Below are 16,814 nucleotides of genomic sequence, written 5' to 3'. Positions count from 1 at the left end.
GTGTGTGCACTGATTGGCTGATTGTTTGCTCATTGCGATGGTGAGAGGTTCACTCTGAGTGCCCTCTGAGTTACAGAAAAATATTGTTCAAGTTTCTTGTCTTTCGTTCAGCTGCTTGGCAGCAGTGGTTTGGTTCTCACTTTAGTTTTGGTTATTAAAAGGTAGCCTTGTGCTTTTTGTTTTCTCCCCCTCCCCTGTAGTCGCTTGTGCGATTTTGTGGTTATCCCTCCGGGGATAACTTTAAGAGACCCCTGGGTCCGCAACTGTGCCCCAAACCTCCTTTCCCCCCACGCCAACCTGTTACAGAATGAGCAGCCCAATGGAGGGCACAGCGGGTCCCACTAGTGCTGCTGGGGACAGTTTAGAGGTCCATAGACAGGCCATTTCGGCTCAAGGAGCCCTGTTGGACTCACATGATCAAACGCTACGTGCCATTGTGGAGCAACAGGCCTCGCAGGACTGCATGCTGCGGGAGATACTGGCCCGTTTACAGCCACCTGGGCCAACCCTCGCCCAAGCACCTCCAGTTCCACCCCATGACCCTTTTGTAGTCCAGGAGACCAAGCTGGCAACCCCAGCCCGCTATGACGGTCATCCAGGGAGGTGTAAGGGATTTACAACCCAATGCAGTTTAGTGTTTGAGTTACGACCCTCTATGTTTAGCACAGACCGAGCCCGGGTCGCATATATAATATCCCTTCTTTCAAGCAAGGCCCTTGCATGGGCTACAGCCTTGTGGGATAAACAGACACCGGCCTGTGCTGACTCTGCTCTCTTCTTTGCAGAGATGAGGCAGGTGTTCGACCATGATGTAAGTGGCCACGAAGCTGCCAAACGCCTCCTTAGGTTACGTCAGGGTTCTTCAAGTGTTGCAGAATTTTCAATTCTATTCCGAACTTTAGCTACGGAGTCTGGTTGGAACATGGAGGCTCTAGTGACCACTTTTGGTAATGCCTTATCTGAGAGGGTTAAGGATGAGCTAGCTTCCTGTGAGGTTCCGGATTCACTTGAGGATTTAATCTCATTGGCCATTAGAATTGACAACAGAATTTGTGAGCGCAACAGGGAGAGAAAACAGGGATACCCCCGCCCTATGTCTGAGGAGTCCAGCATCTCTTCTGAAACGACTAACTTGCCCCTTAGCAGTGATGATCATGAACCCATGCAGATAGGACGCACACGGCTTACCTCTGCGGAGAGACAGAGACGTATGAGCAGTGGAGCTTGTCTATACTGTGGCAGGGGAGGTCACTTCATTCGCCAGTGCCCCTCAATGCAAAAACCCGGTATGCAGGGAAACGAGTAGACTCTGCAGACCGTGGGGAGGTCTCGCCGAGTCATAATATTTCCCCTTTTGTGGATAATCACACTTACTTGCCCTTTGAGTTATTTTGGGATGGAGACTGGCGCTTTCGGCATTTGTTGACTCAGGAGCAGCAGGTAGTTTTATGGACTCAACCCTGGCCCCTAATCTAAATCTACCAATTTTTGATCTTCCTTGTCCACTTGCAATCACCACAGTGGATGGGCGACCGTTGGGTAGGGGTAGGGTTGAGAAGGTCACCTGTCCGATTTGCATTCGCATTGGCAATCACACGGAAGCGATTAAGTTTTTTCTTATTGATACACCTCAGTTACCCTTCATTCTGGGACACCCATGGCTCAAGGAACACAACCCCCACATCAATTCGAGGGTGGGGCAGGTGCTGAGCTGGGGCCCAGACTGTGCTTCTCACATGAGGGACTCAGACTTGGTGCGACTCCAACCTTTGGGCCTGGGGCCTCCTGCTGCTACCACCTCCTCTGCCTCAAAAACTCCCGGTTCATTAGGTCTCACCTGTGCTACCCCCAGTGTTCCCCTGACTCTTGGGGCTCTTGAGCCCGTGACTCCTTCCGACTCTTTGTCTTCTGTGTCTAATCTTCCCAGTGGGGTTCCGGCAGAGTATGTTGAACTTAGTGAGGTCTTTAATAAACAGAAGGCTTCCACCCTTCCTCCGCATAGGCCGTATGATTGTTCCATCGATCTCCTCCCAGGCGCTACGCCCCCCAGGGGCCACCTGTATTCGTTATCACAACCTGAAACATCAGCTATGGCGGGCTATATTGATGAGGCTTTAGCTGCAGGTTTCATTCGCCCCTCTACATCTCCTGCTGGAGCCGGGTTTTTCTTTGTGGGGAAGAAAGATGGGGGGCTTAGACCCTGCATTGATTACAGGGGCCTAAATAGCATCACAGTTAAAAATCGCTACCCACTCCCTCTCATGTCCACGGCATTTGAACAACTTCAGGGTGCATCGTTTTTTACCAAGTTGGACCTTAGGAATGCCTATAATTTGGTGCGCATACGAGAGGGAGATGAGTGGAAAACGGCGTTCAACACTTCACGGGGGCACTATGAATATCTGGTCATGCCCTTTGGACTTTCGAATGCTCCCGCAGTTTTCCAGGCATTGGTCAATGATGTCCTCAGGGAGATGCTTGAATATTTTGTCTATGTGTATTTGGATGACATTTTGATTTTTTCAAAGTCCTATCTGGAGCATGTGTCTCATGTTAAGAGAGTTCTCCAGAGGTTGTTGGCGCACCAACTCTTTGTCAAGGCGGAGAAATGTGTCTTCCATGCCCCCACAGTCAAGTTTCTGGGGTACATTGTGGAGCAGGGCAGTGTCAGAATGGACCCAAGCAAGGTCAAAGCGGTGCAAGATTGGCCTCAACCTGACTCTGTCAGACAAGTTCAGCGCTTTTTGGGGTTCGCTAATTTTTATCGACGCTTCATTAGGGGCTTTAGCTCGATTGCTGCCCCTATTTCAGCACTGGTAAAGGGCCCTCCTTCACGATTTCATTGGTCTCCAGGGGCTGAGAAGGCATTTACGGAACTTAAGAGAAAGTTTACCACCGCACCGGTCCTGATTCACCCAGACCCCTCCATACCATTTGTTGTCGAGGTGGATGCCTCAGATGTGGGAGTGGGGGCGGTTTTGTCCCAAAGCTCTCCTAAGGACAAAAAGCTCCACCCTTGCACATTCTTCTCTCGGCGTCTTCTACCAGCCGAGAGAAATTACGATGTGGGTAACAAGGAGCTGCTGGCCGTGAAGTTGGCTCTGGAGGAGTGCCGCCATTGGCTTGAAGGTTGCGAGCATCCGTTTCAGGTCTGGACAGACCATAAGAATCTGGCATATATCCAGCAGGCCAAGCGCTTAAATCCCCGCCAAGCTCGCTGGGCCCTGTTTTTCAACAGGTTTGATTTCAATCTTTCATACCGTCCAGGCTCGAAGAATCTGAAGCCGGATGCCCTATCTCGACGATATGAGTGTTCAGGTCGTGACAGTTCTCCAGAGCCCATTGTGCCCCTCACTCGCATCCTTGCCCCAATCACCTGGGAGATTGACACAGTGGTTCAGGGGGCTCAACAGCAGGAGCCCGACCCAGGAGGGGGGCCCCCAGGCTGTCGGTATGTTCCAGCAGGAGTGCGACCACAAGTTCTTCAGTGGGGTCACTCTTCACGCCTCACCAATCACCCTGGTGTTCATCGCACTATGGGTTTTCTCAAACAGAGATTCTGGTGGCCCCGGATGGCGAGAGATGTGAGCGAGTTTGTGGCGGCTTGCACCATTTGTGCCCAAAACAAGACGTCACAACAGCCGCCTGCCGGTCTGCTCCAGCCCTTACTTATTCCGAAACGCCCTTGGTCTCATGTGGCCCTGGATTTTATTACCGGACTACCCTCATCGAAAGGGTTCACTGTCATTATGGTCGTAGTAGATCGGTTCTCAAAGGCAGCCCATTTCATCCCGCTCCCTAAGCTTCCTTCTGCCCTAGAGACTGCCCGACTTGTAGTCAAGCATGTCTTTTGCTACCACGGTCTCCCCCAAGACATTGTCTCTGACCGAGGTCCCCAGTTTGCTTCCCGTTTCTGGAAGGCATTTTGTTCCCTTGTGGGTGCTTCGGCTAGTCTCTCGTCAGGGTTTCACCCCGAGACCAACGGTCAGACTGAGCGCACCAATCAGACACTCGAGAGAACACTTTGTTGCCTGGTGTCCTCCAATCCTACCACGTGGAGCGAACAACTGGTGTGGGCTGAGTATTCTTATAACACTTTAAAGAATGCATCCACTGGTCTCTCTCCTTTTGAGTGTCAGTATGGATATCAGCCACCGTTGTTCCCAGAACAGGAGAGGGAGGTAGGGGTGCCTTCGGCGGCTCAGTTTGTCCAGCGGTGTCGTGCTACCTGGAGGCGTGTTCGTGCTTCTCTTCAACAGGCTGTGGCACGGCAGAAGCATTATGCTGACCAGCATCGCCGCCCAGCCCCAAACTATCGGGTTGGTCAAAGGGTGTGGCTCTCCACAAGGGATCTCCCACTGCGGGTTGAGTCTCGCAAATTGGCGCCACGTTTCGTTGGTCCCTTCAAGATCATTCGAAGGATAAACCCTGTCACTTTCCGCCTTCTGCTTCCCCGGTCGATGAGAATCCACCCCTTGTTTCATGTTTCCCGCCTTAAGCCGGTCAGCTCCAGTCCACTGGCACCTCCAGAGAGGCCTCCGCCTCCACCCAGGCTGGTTGGGGGTCAACCAGCGTACACGGTTCAGCGGATATTGAACAGTCGTCGTGTGGGACGTGGGATTCAGTACCTGGTGGACTGGGAGGGATATGGGCCTGAGGAGCGTGCCTGGGTCCCAGCTAGGGACATTTTGGACCCAACACTGATCCGGGACTTTCGCCGCCTCCAGCCTGGGGGTCCTGTGGGAACGTCAGGTGCCGTTCCTTAGAGGGGGGATCCTGTGAGGAAACGGAGTGTTTCGCCTCCGTGAGAATGGTGACTGATTCACTCTCTGCAATCAGGTGTGTGCACTGATTGGCTGATTGAGCCCAGGTGTGACGAGGCTATATCTGCCCTGAGACCCCAGTGCTCTGTGCTGCTCATTGTTTGCTCTATGCGATGGTGAGAGGTTCACTCTGAGTGCCCTCTGAGTGACAGAAAAATATTGTTCAAGTTTCTTGTCTTTCGTTCAGCTGCTTGGCAGCAGTGGTTTGGTTCTCACTTTAGTTTTGGTTATTAAAAGGTAGCCTTGTGCTTTTTGTTTTCTCCCCCTCCCCTGTAGTCGCTTGTGCGATTTTGTGGTTATCCCTCCGGGGATAACTTTAAGAGACCCCTGGGTCCGCACCTGTGCCCCAAACCTCCTTTACCCCCCACGCCAACCTGTTACAGTGAGGTTCGCTGGGAGATCACTGGACAAATGGAACGAAAGGATCACGGCTCCGGAAAGAACTTTACTCCACCAGTACACAGACGGCGGGCTGGAGCCGGACCCAGCTGACCTCTTCCCGGACCTGCACCTGAGCCCTGAGGTCCGGGACAACAACAACAGCCCACTCCTGACCACCACGGACAGAGACGTTCTAACCGTACACAAGGCCACTAAGAGGAGCTTTTATGTGAACTTTGTGAAGATTCTAAACCAGAAGACCCTTTACGACGACCGACTAACAAATGGACAGACAGACTTGGGGACTGGGGCCCACAGTGGAGGTCACTGTACAAGCCACCTCTGAGAAAAAGAACCAGTGACCTCCAGTGGAGGATTTTACACGGGGCGATCGCGAGCAACTCCTTTTTAGCGCGTTTTAACCCCGGGGTTTTAAACAAGTGTCCATTCTGCAGCCAACCAGAGAACACTTTTCACATTTTTAAAGAGTGTGGGAGGCTGACAGGGTTTTTTAATGTTTTAACTGTTGTTTTTAGTCTTTTTAACCGTGTTCTCTGTCCCTGTTTTTATAGGCCGAGTCAGATACACCAAGAAACACAAAGAAAGAAGCCAGATTCTAAACTACCTGGTGGGCGAGGCAAAGATGGCGGTGTATCTGACTCGCAGGGACCAGCTGCAGAATGGACACTCGCTGGATGTGGTGACTCTGTGGAGACAAAACATTAGATCCAGACTGAGGCTGGAGTTCTGCTTCCACAGAGTCACCAACAACACCGAGATGTTTTTTACAAAATGGGGGAAAAATAGACAGATTTGTGCAATGAAAGAAAACACACTACAATTTGCACAATGGCTTGAATGAAGAGTCGCAAGTGTCACTTTGGATGAAAACATTGTAAAAAACCTCCTTGTAATAAAGTAATTTTAAAAGTCAAAAAATATCTTCTTCGTCCTCTTCTTCTTCATCCTCTTCTTTATCCTCTTCTTCATCCTCTTCTTCTTCATCCCCTTCTTCATCCTCTTCTTAATCCTCTTCTTCGTCCTCTTCTTCTTCATCCTCTTCATTGTCCTTTTCTTCTTCGTCCTCTTCTTCTTCATTGTCTTCTTCGTCCTCTTCTTCTTCGTCCTCTTCTTCCTCTTCCTCTTCTTCTTCCTCTTCTTCTTCAGCCTCTTCTTCCTCGTCCTCTTCTTCCTCGTACTCTTCTTCGTCCTCTTCTTCCTCGTCCTTTTCTTCTTCGTCCTCTTCTTCTTCATCGTCTTCTTCGTCCTCTTCTTCCTCGTCCTCTTCTTCTTCCTCTTCTTCTTCGTCCTCTTCTTCCTCGTCCTCTTCTTCGTCCTCTTCTTCTTCGTCCTTCTTCTTCCTATGCCTTTGAATGCATCATTGAAACTGTCATGCCCGAAATAAACAAATATTCCTTGACATTCATGGTCTCATGTAATATATGTTGCTTTATTAAAGTGTATGAATTCAAAAGAGTGAGTTTAATGTTGTTTTATATTATAAATAGACGTAATAACTAGAGAAATTTAACGTTTAACGGTTTGGTCATAGTACTACTATAAACTCATGTATGCAGATGTGTGTGGAAAACTTCAAAATATTCATTGCTTAGTTGATCATTGTTTATTTTTTATTCGTAAAAATGAAGGATATAAATGTTCCTGACGTTTATAACTGAGTATTTAGTCGCTAAGAAGGTTGTTAAGAGTAGTTAGGCTTCCTTCTTAGTAAAAGATCTTCTTAAGCTAAGTGTGACTCTTATCACAACACCAGAGTCAAGTACTTGGCAATACTACACATATATCCTTGTTACTACACTATCACAACACCAGAGTCAAGTACTCGACAATGCTACACATATATACTTGTTACTACGATATCATAAAACCACAGTCAGGTACTGGACAATACTACACATATATACTTGTTACTACAATATCACAATACCACAGTCAAGTACTGGACAATACTACAAATATATACTTGTAACTACTATTTTGCAATTTATTGTATCGTTTTTTCTGTTTGTGAGAGGGATATGTACATATCAGCTGATTTGTGAAGTATAGATACACAGGTGTGTGTGTGGGTGTGGGTGTTTGTGTGTGTGTGTGTGTGTGTGTGTGTGTGTGTGTGTGTTAGAATCAAGGTGTGTCTTTGTCCTGAATCATAGTGTGGTTAAAGGAAGTTTGATAATATGTGGATCATCAGGTTGGACCAGATTGTGTCAGCGTCCTCTTCTTCGTCCTCTTCTTCGTCCTCTTCTTCGTCCTCTTCTTCGTCCTCTTCTTCGTCCTCTTCTTCGTCCTCTTCTTCCTACTCTTCTTCTTCTTCCTCTTCTTCGTCCTCTTCTTCTTCATCCCCTTCTTCATCCTCTTCTTAATCCTCTTCTTCGTCCTCTTCTTCGTCCTCTTCTTCATCCTCTTCTTCGTCCTTTTCTTCTTCGTCCTCTTCTTCTTCATTGTCTTCTTCGTCCTCTTCTTCTTCCTCTTCTTCTTCGTCCTCTTCTTCTTCTTCTTCCTCTTCTTCCTCGTCCTCTTCTTCGTCCTCTTCTTCCTCGTCCTTTTCTTCTTCGTCCTCTTCTTCGTCCTCTTCTTCTTCGTCCTCTTCTTCCTCGTCCTCTTCTTCTTCCTCTTCTTCCTCGTCCTCTTCTTCGTCCTCTTCTTCTTCGTCCTCTTCTCCGTCCTCTTCTTCTTCGTCCTTCTTCTTCCTATGCCTTTGAATGCATCATTGAAACTGTCATGCCCGAAATAAACAAATATTCCTTGACATTCATGGTCTCATGTAATATATGTTGCTTTATTAAAGTGTATGAATTCAAAAGAGTGAGTTTAATGTTGTTTTATATTATAAATAGACGTAATAACTAGAGAAATTTAACGTTTAACGGTTTGGTCATAGTACTACTATAAACTCATGTATGCAGATGTGTGTGGAAAACTTAAATATTCATTGCTTAGTTGATCATTGTTTATTTTTTATTCGTAAAAATGAAGGATATAAATGTTCCTGACGTTTATAACTGAGTATTTAGTCGCTAAGAAGGTTGTTAAGAGTAGTTAGGCTTCCTTCTTAGTGAAAGATCTTCTTAAGCTAAGAGTGACTCTTATCACAACACCAGAGTCAAGTACTCGGCAATACTACACATATATACTTGTTACTACACTATCACAACACCAGAGACAAGTACTCGACAATGCTACACATATATACTTGTTACTACAATATCACAACACCACAGTCAGGTACTGGACAATACTACACATATATACTTGTTACTACAATATCACAATACCACAGTCAAGTACTGGACAATACTACAAATATATACTTGTAACTACTATTTTGCAATTTATTGTATCGTTTTTTCTGTTTGTGAGAGGGATATGTACATATCAGCTGATTTGTGAAGTATAGATACACAGGTGTGTGTGTGGGTGTGGGTGTGGGTGTTTGTGTGTGCGTGTGTGCGTGTGTGTGTGTGTGTGTGTGTGTGTGTGTGTGTGTGTGTGTGTGTGTGTGTGTGTGTGTGTGTGTGTGTGTGTGTGTGTGTGTGTGTGTGTGTGTGTGTGTGTGTGTGTGTGTGTGTGTTAGAATCAAGGTGTGTATTTGTCCTGAATCATAGTGTGGTTAAAGGAAGTTTGATAATATGTGGATCATCAGGTTGGACCAGATTGTGTCAGCGTCCTCTTCTTCATCCTCTTCTTCCTACTCTTCTTCGTCCTCTTCTTCTTCATCCTCTTCTTCATCCTCTTCTTCGTCCTCTTCTTCGTCCTCTTCTTCCTACTCTTCTTCGTCCTCTTCTTCTTCATCCTCTTCTTCGTCCTCTTCTTCGTCCTCTTCTTCGTCCTCTTCTTCGTCCTCTTCTTCCTACTCTTCTTCTTCATCCTCTTCTTCGTCCTCTTCTTCTTCACCCTCTTCTTCTTCTTCTTCACATGAGTGGAGGTGTGCGGAAGGAGCTGAGAGAACCGGTCTGAGAAAGTGTGTTTTTTCGGGCTTTATTTATCTTTTTTTTCATTTATAGTTTAATAAATGTTATAGTTTTCACTTGGTGAAGTGCGGTGTAAGTTTATTTTCGTTTAAGGGTGTTTTTTGTGTGAAAAATGGAAATGGCTACAAAAATAAATGTCTTTCAGAGGAAGAACATTGGTTTTAAACAATCTTGTAGCGTCACTGCTGTGGCACCAACTCACCGTGTTAAACCCTCCCCCCGGCCTGCTCGAGAAGATACAGTCAAAAATGGTCGACTTCTTCTGGGGAGGGTTCCATTGGGTGCCACAGTCAGTCTTGTTTTTACCTTGTGAAGAGGGGGGCCAGGGCCTAATCCACCTGGCTAGTAGAACTGCCACTTTTAGACTTCAATACATCCAGAAGTACTTCTAAACCAGAAGACCCTTTACGACGACCGACTAACAAATGGACAGACAGACTTGGGGACTGGGGCCCACAGTGGAGGTCACTGTACAAGCCACCTCTGAGAAAAAGAACCAGTGACCTCCAGTGGAGGATTTTACACGGGGCGATCGCGAGCAACTCCTTTTTAGCGCGTTTTAACCCCGGGGTTTTAAACAAGTGTCCATTCTGCAGCCAACCAGAGAACACTTTTCACATTTTTAAAGAGTGTGGGAGGCTGACAGGGTTTTTTAATGTTTTAACTGTTGTTTTTAGTCTTTTTAACCTTGTGTTTTTTGTCCCTGTTTTTATAGGCGGAGTCAGATACACCAAGAAACACAAAGAAAGAAGCCAGATTCTAAACTACCTGGTGGGCGAGGCAAAGATGGCGGTGTATCTGACTCGCAGGGACCAGCTGCAGAATGGACACTCGCTGGATGTGGTGACTCTGTGGAGACAAGACATTAGATCCAGACTGAGGCTGGAGTTCTGCTTCCACAGAGTCACCAACAACACCGAGATGTTTTTTACAAAATGGGGGAAAAATAGACAGATTTGTGCAATGAAAGAAAACACACTACAATTTGCACAATGGCTTGAATGAAGAGTCGCAAGTGTCACTTTGGATGAAAACATTGTAAAAAACCTCCTTGTAATAAAGTAATTTTAAAAGTCAAAAAATATCTTCTTCGTCCTCTTCTTCTTCATCCTCTTCTTTATCCTCTTCTTCATCCTCTTCTTCGTCCTCTTCTTCTTCATCCTCTTCTTTGTCCTCTCCTTCGTCCTCTTCTTCTTCATTGTCTTCTTCGTCCTCTTCTTCTTCGTCCTCTTCTTCCTCGTCCTCTTCTTCTTCCTCTTCTTCTTCGTCCTCTTCTTCCTTGTCCTCTTCTTCCTCGTCCTCTTCCTCGTCCTCTTCTTCCTCGTCCTTTTCTTCTTCGTCCTCTTTCTTCTTCATCGTCTTCTTCGTCCTCTTCTTCCTCGTCCTCTTCTTCTTAGTCCTCTTCCTCGTCCTCTTCTTCTTAGTCCTCTTCTTCGTCCTCTTCTTCCTCGTCCTCTTCTTCTTAGTCCTCTTCTTCGTCCTCTTCTTCTTAGTCCTCTTCTTCGTCCTCTTCTTCTTCGTCCTTCTTCTTCCTATGCCTTTGAATGCATCATTGAAACTGTCATGCCCGAAATAAACAAATATTCCTTGACATTCATGGTCTCATGTAATATATGTTGCTTTATTAAAGTGTATGAATTCAAAAGAGTGAGTTTAATGTTGTTTTATATTATAAATAGACGTAATAACTAGAGAAATTTAACGTTTAACGGTTTGGTCATAGTACTACTATAAACTCATGTATGCAGATGTGTGTGGAAAACTTAAATATTCATTGCTTAGTTGATCATTGTTTATTTTTTATTCGTAAAAATGAAGGATATAAATTCCTGACGTTTATAACTGAGTATTTAAAGGCTAAGAAGGTTGTTAAGAGTAGTTAGGCTTCCTTCTTAGTGAAAGATCTTCTTAAGCTAAGTGTGACTCTTATCACAACACCAGAGTCAAGTACTGGACAATACTACACATATATCCTTGTTACTACACTATCACAACACCAGAGTCAAGTACTCGACAATACTACAAATATATACTTGTTACTACAATATCACAACACCACAGTAAGGTACTGGACAATGCTACACATATATACTTGTTACTACAATATCACAACACCACAGTAAGGTACTGGACAATACTACACATATATACTTGTTACTACAATATCACAATACCACAGTCAAGTACTGGACAATACTACAAATATATACTTGTAACTACTATTTTGCAATTTATTGTATCGTTTTTTCTGTTTGTGAGAGGGATATGTACATATCAGCTGATTTGTGAAGTATAGATACACAGGTGTGTGTGTGGGTGTGGGTGTGGGTGTTTGTGTGTGTGTGTGTGTGTGTGTGTGTGTGTGTGTGTGTGTGTGTGTGTGTGTGTGTGTGTGTGTGTGTGTGTGTGTGTGTGTGTGTGTGTGAGAGAGTGTGTGTGTGTGGGTGTGGGTGTGTGTGCGTGTGTGTGTGTTAGAATCAAGGTGTGTATTTGTCCTGAATCATAGTGTGGTTAAAGGAAGTTTGATAATATGTTGATCATCAGGTTGGACCAGATTGTGTCAGCGTCCTCTTCTTCATCCTCTTCTTCCTACTCTTCTTCGCCCTCTTCTTCGTCCTCTTCTTCCTACTCTTCTTCGTCCTCTTCTTCTTCATCCTCTTCTTCTTCTTCTTCTTCTTCTTCACATGAGTGGAGGTGTGCGGAAGGAGCTGAGAGAACCGGTCTGAGAAAGTGTGTTTTTTCGGGCTTTATCTATCTTTTTTTTCGTTTATAGTTTAATAAATGTTATAGTTTTCACTTGGTGAAGTGCGGTGTAAGTTTATTTTCGTTAAAAGGTGTTTTTTGTGTGACGTCACTATGGTGGTAACGGGTGACTTCACCAGGTTGACTAGGAAGCACGGCGTCAAGTTGGGCGCCGGCTCCCGGTTAGCCGTGGAGGAGGTAGCTCTGTCGGGCATGCTCTATGCACTCTCCCTGGAACCCCTTCTTCACAACATCCGCGCGAGTGTTCATGGTTGTTTTAATAAAAGATCAGCAGGATGTTAATGCACTCATCACTTTAACTAATGATTTCTCCACCATGTCTGCTGCGAGGGTGAACTGGGGAAAAAGTGAGGCTGTATGTCTGAACGGTTGGCGAGGCGGTCCCCCAGTTCTGCCCCAAAACCTAATATGGAAAAACGATGGTTTTAAATATCTTGGCGTGTTTTTAGGGAACAAAGATTATGAAAAAAAGAACTGGGATTGTGTTTTACAGAAAATTGAAGGAAAAATTGAAAAATGGAAATGGCTAGAAAAATAAATGTCTTTCAGAGGAAGAACACTGGTTTTAAACAATCTTGTAGCGTCACTGCTGTGGCACCAACTCACCGTGTTAAACCCTCCCCCCGGCCTGCTCGAGAAGATACAGTCAAAAATGGTCGACTTCTTCTGGGGAGGGTTCCATTGGGTGCCACAGTCAGTCTTGTTTTTACCTCGTGAAGAGGGGGGCCAGGGCCTAATCCACCTGGCTAGTAGAACTGCCACTTTTAGACTTCAATACATCCAGAAGTACTTGACCAGTCCCTCAGGCTTGGTGTGGAGGGATGTGAGCAGCTGGATTTTAAAGCGTGTCAACAATCTGGGGCTGGACACAGCTCTGTTTTTCACAGATTTTAATCTTTTAAATCTCAACAATGTACCTTCTTTTTATCAGGGTGTTTTTAAAGCGTGTTCGCTTTTTAAACAGAGCCACAATCATGTCTTTAATCTTCTGCACTGGTTTTTAAAGCAGCCGCTGATCCACGGAGCAAGGCTGGACATCAGCAGCAGTACTTTACCTGGGCTGACGGGGGCGCTGGTCAGAAGTAAGACCATATCCCTGCAGCAACTCGTGGACGCTGTGGGACCGGAGCTCTCGGACGCCCGGGCTGCCGGGACATTACTGGGGATACGCTCTGTGAGGTTCGCTGGGAGATCACTGGACAAATGGAACGAAAGGATCACGGCTCCGGAAAGAACTTTACCCCACCAGTACACAGACGGGGGGCTGGAGCCGGACCCAGCGGACCTCTTCCCGGACCTGCACCTGAGCCCTGAGGTCCGGGACAACAACAACAGCCCACTCCTGACCACCACGGAGAAGAGACGTTCTAACAGTACACAAGGCCACTAAGAGGAGCTTTTATGTGAACTTTGTGAAGATTCTAAACCAGAAGACCCTTTACGACGACCGACTAACAAATGGACAGACAGACTTGGGGACTGGGGCCCACAGTGGAGGTCACTGTACAAGCCACCTCTGAGAAAAAGAACCAGTGACCTCCAGTGGAGGATTTTACACGGGGCGATCGCAAGCAACTCCTTTTTAGCGCGTTTTAACCCCGGGGTTTTAAACAAGTGTCCATTCTGCAGCCAACCAGAGAACACTTTTCACATTTTTAAAGAGTGTGGGAGGCTGACAGGGTTTTTTAATGTTTTAACTGTTGTTTTTAGTCTTTTTAACCTTGTGTTTTTTGTCCCTGTTTTTATAGGCGGAGTCAGATACACCAAGAAACACAAAGAAAGAAGCCAGATTCTAAACTACCTGGTGGGCGAGGCAAAGATGGCGGTGTATCTGACTCGCAGGGACCAGCTGCAGAATGGACACTCGCTGGATGTGGTGACTCTGTGGAGACAAGACATTAGATCCAGACTGAGGCTGGAGTTCTGCTTCCACAGAGTCACCAACAACACCGAGATGTTTTTTACAAAATGGGGGAAAAATGGACAGATTTGTGCAATGAAAGAAAACACACTACAATTTGCACAATGGCTTGAATGAAGAGTCGCAAGTGTCACTTTGGATGAAAACATTGTAAAAAACCTCCTTGTAATAAAGTAATTTTAAAAGTCAAAAAATATCTTCTTCGTCCTCTTCTTCTTCATCCTCTTCTTTATCCTCTTCTTCATCCTCTTCTTCGTCCTCTTCTTCTTCATCCCCTTCTTCATCCTCTTCTTAATCCTCTTCTTCGTCCTCTTCTTCTTCATCCTCTTCTTCGTCCTTTTCTTCTTCGTCCTCTTCTTCGTCCTCTTCTTCTTCATTGTCTTCTTCGTCCTCTTCTTTTCGTCTTCTTCTTCATCTTCTTCTTCCTCGTCCTCTTCTTCGTCCTCTTCTTCCTCGTCCTTTTCTTCTTCGTCCTCTTCTTCGTCCTCTTCTTCTTCGTCCTCTTCTTCGTCCTCTTCTTCTTCGTCCTTTTCTTCTTCGTCCTCTTCTTCGTCCTCTTCTTCTTCGTCCTCTTCTTCCTCGTCCTTTTCTTCTTCGTCCTCTTCTTCGTCCTCTTCTTCTTCGTCCTCTTCTTCTTCGTCCTCTTCTTCCTCGTCCTTTTCTTCTTCGTCCTCTTCTTCGTCCTCTTCTTCTTCGTCCTCTTCTTCGTCCTCTTCTTCTTCATCCTCTTCTTTGTCCTCTTCTTCGTCCTCTTCTTCCTCGTCCTCTTCTTCTTCGTCCTCTTCTTCCTCGTCCTCTTCTTCCTCGTCCTCTTCTTCCTCGTCCTTTTCTTCTTCGTCCTCTTCTTCTTCATCGTCTTCTTCGTCCTCTTCTTCCTCTTCTTCTTCCTCTTCTTCTTCGTCCTCTTCTTCCTCGTCCTCTTCTTCGTCCTCTTCTTCTTAGTCCTCTTCTTCGTCCTCTTCTTCTTCGTCATTCTTCTTCCTATGCCTTTGAATGCATCATTGAAACTGTCATGCCAGAAATAAACAAATATTCCTTGACATTCATGGTCTCATGTAATATATGTTGCTTTATTAAAGTGTATGAATTCAAAAGAGTGAGTTTAATGTTGTTTTATATTATAAATAGACGTAATAACTAGAGAAATTTAACGTTTAACGGTTTGGTCATAGTACTACTATAAACTCATGTATGCAGATGTGTGTGGAAAACTTAAATATTCATTGCTTAGTTGATCATTGTTTATTCTTTATTCGTAAAAATGAAGGATATAAATGTTCCTGACGTTTATAACTGAGTATTTAGTCGCTAAGAAGGTTGTTAAGAGTAATTAGGCTTCCTTCTTAGTGAAAGATCTTCTTAAGCTAAGTGTGACTCTTATCACAACACCAGAGTCAAGTACTCGGCAATACTACACATATATACTTGTTACTACAATATCACAACACCACAGTCAGGTACTGGACAATACTACACATATATACTTGTTACTACAATATCACAATACCACAGTCAAGTACTGGACAATACTACAAATATATACTTGTAACTACTATTTTGCAATTTATTGTATCGTTTTTTCTGTATGTGAGAGGGATATGTACATATCAGCTGATTTGTGAAGTATAGATACACAGGTGTGGGTGTGGGTGTGGGTGTTTGTGCGTGTGTTTGTGTGTGTTAGAATCAAGGTGTGTCTTTGTCCTGAATCATAGTGTGGTTAAGGAAGTTCGATAATATGTGGTTCATCAGGTTGGATTAGATTGTGTCAGCGTCCTCTTCTTCATCCTCTTCTTCGTCCTCTTCTTCATCCTCTTCTTCATCCTCTTCTTCGTCCTCTTCTTCTTCATCCTCTTCTTCGTCCTCTTCTTCATCCTCTTCTTCATCCTCTTCTTCGTCCTCTTCTTCTTCATCCTCTTCTTCGTCCTCTTCTTCTTCATCCTCTTCTTCGTCCTCTTCTTCATCCTCTTCTTCATCCTCTTCTTCGTCCTCTTCTTCTTCATCCTCTTCTTCGTCCTCTTCTTCTTTATCCTCTTCTTCTTCTTCCTCTTCTTCGTCCTCTTCTTCTTCATCCTCTTCTTTATCCTCTTCTTCATCCTCTTCTTCGTCCTCTTTTTCTTCATCCCCTTCTTCATCCTCTTCTTAATCCTCTTCTTCGTCCTCTTCTTCATCCTGTTCTTCTTCATCCTCTTCTTCGTCCTCTTATTCTTCTTCCTCTTCTTCGTCCTCTTCTTCTTCATCCTCTTCTTCGTCCTTTTCCTCGTCCTCTTCTTCTTCGTCCTCTTCTTCGTCCTCTTCTTCTTAATCCTCTTTTTCGTCCACTTCTTCGTCCTTTTCTTCATCCTCTTCTTCGTCCTCTTCTTCGACCTCCTCTTCTTCATCCTCTTCTTCGTCCTATTCTTCTTCATCCTCTTCTTCGTCCTCTTCTTTTTTGTCCTCTTCTTCTTCGCCCTCTTCTTCATCCTCTTCTTCTTCGTCCACTTCTTCTTTGTCCTCTTCTTTGTCCTCTTCTTCGTCCTCTTCTTCTTCATCCTCTTCCTCTTCATCTTCTTCTTCATCCTCTTCTTCTTTGTCCTCTTCTTTGTCCTCTTCTTCTTTGTCCTCTTCTTCTTCGTCCTCTTTTCTTTGTCCTCTTCTTCATACTTTTCTTCTTCTTCCTCTTCTTTTTCGTCCTCTTCTTCTTCATCCTCTTCTTTGTCCTCTTCTTCGTCCTCTTCTTCAACCTCTTCTTCTTCATCCTCTTCTTCGTTCTCTTCTTCTTTATCCTCTTCTACGTCCCAGACACGTTCTTAACTGCCCTCATAGGAGAACCTTAAAACCCAGGCCAAAGAAGCTTCGTAAGAAGCTCTTAGTGTACTTTAGTAACACCTTTATAAGGTGGAGCCTCTCTGAGTTCAATGACACATGTTTCCTTGATGCGTTTACATTTTTCTC

The 16,814-nt window shown here is 45.2% G+C and overlaps 1 protein-coding gene across 1 annotated transcript; it reads left to right on the top strand.

Moving 5' to 3' along the window:
- Positions 1 to 307: 307 nt before the first annotated feature.
- Positions 308 to 13,997, top strand: LOC148079136 (uncharacterized). Its single transcript, XM_087792256.1, has 11 exons — positions 308 to 590; positions 786 to 846; positions 1,144 to 1,286; positions 1,522 to 4,752; positions 4,840 to 4,939; positions 5,100 to 5,533; positions 5,777 to 6,019; positions 9,912 to 10,119; positions 12,079 to 12,196; positions 12,966 to 13,332; positions 13,708 to 13,997. The coding sequence occupies exons 1-11, from the start codon at positions 308 to 310 to the stop codon at positions 13,995 to 13,997; spliced, it is 5,478 nt and encodes a 1,825-aa protein (XP_087648382.1).
- Positions 13,998 to 16,814: the final 2,817 nt, after the last annotated feature.

The sequence above is a fragment of the Callionymus lyra genome, chromosome 5 (genome assembly GCF_982586985.1).
Source record: "Callionymus lyra chromosome 5, fCalLyr1.hap1.1, whole genome shotgun sequence".
In the NCBI taxonomy this organism is placed as follows: Eukaryota; Metazoa; Chordata; class Actinopteri; order Syngnathiformes; family Callionymidae; genus Callionymus; species Callionymus lyra.
Note: the sequence above shows the minus strand (reverse complement) of the source record. Positions and strands in the feature narration are given on the sequence as shown.

What these genes read in the sequence shown, in the direction of transcription:
- LOC148079136 (XM_087792256.1), top strand. Translation starts at nt 308, where the DNA reads ATGAGCAGCCCAATGGAGGGCACAGCGGGTCCCACTAGTGCTGCTGGG. An exon ending in GTCACCAACAACACCGAGAT is followed by an intron (nt 10,120 to 12,078) that starts GTTTTTTACAAA and finishes TGACTTCACCAG; the next exon opens with GTTGACTAGGAAGCACGGCG. An exon ending in CCCTTCTTCACAACATCCGC is followed by an intron (nt 12,197 to 12,965) that starts GCGAGTGTTCAT and finishes TGGTTTTTAAAG; the next exon opens with CAGCCGCTGATCCACGGAGC.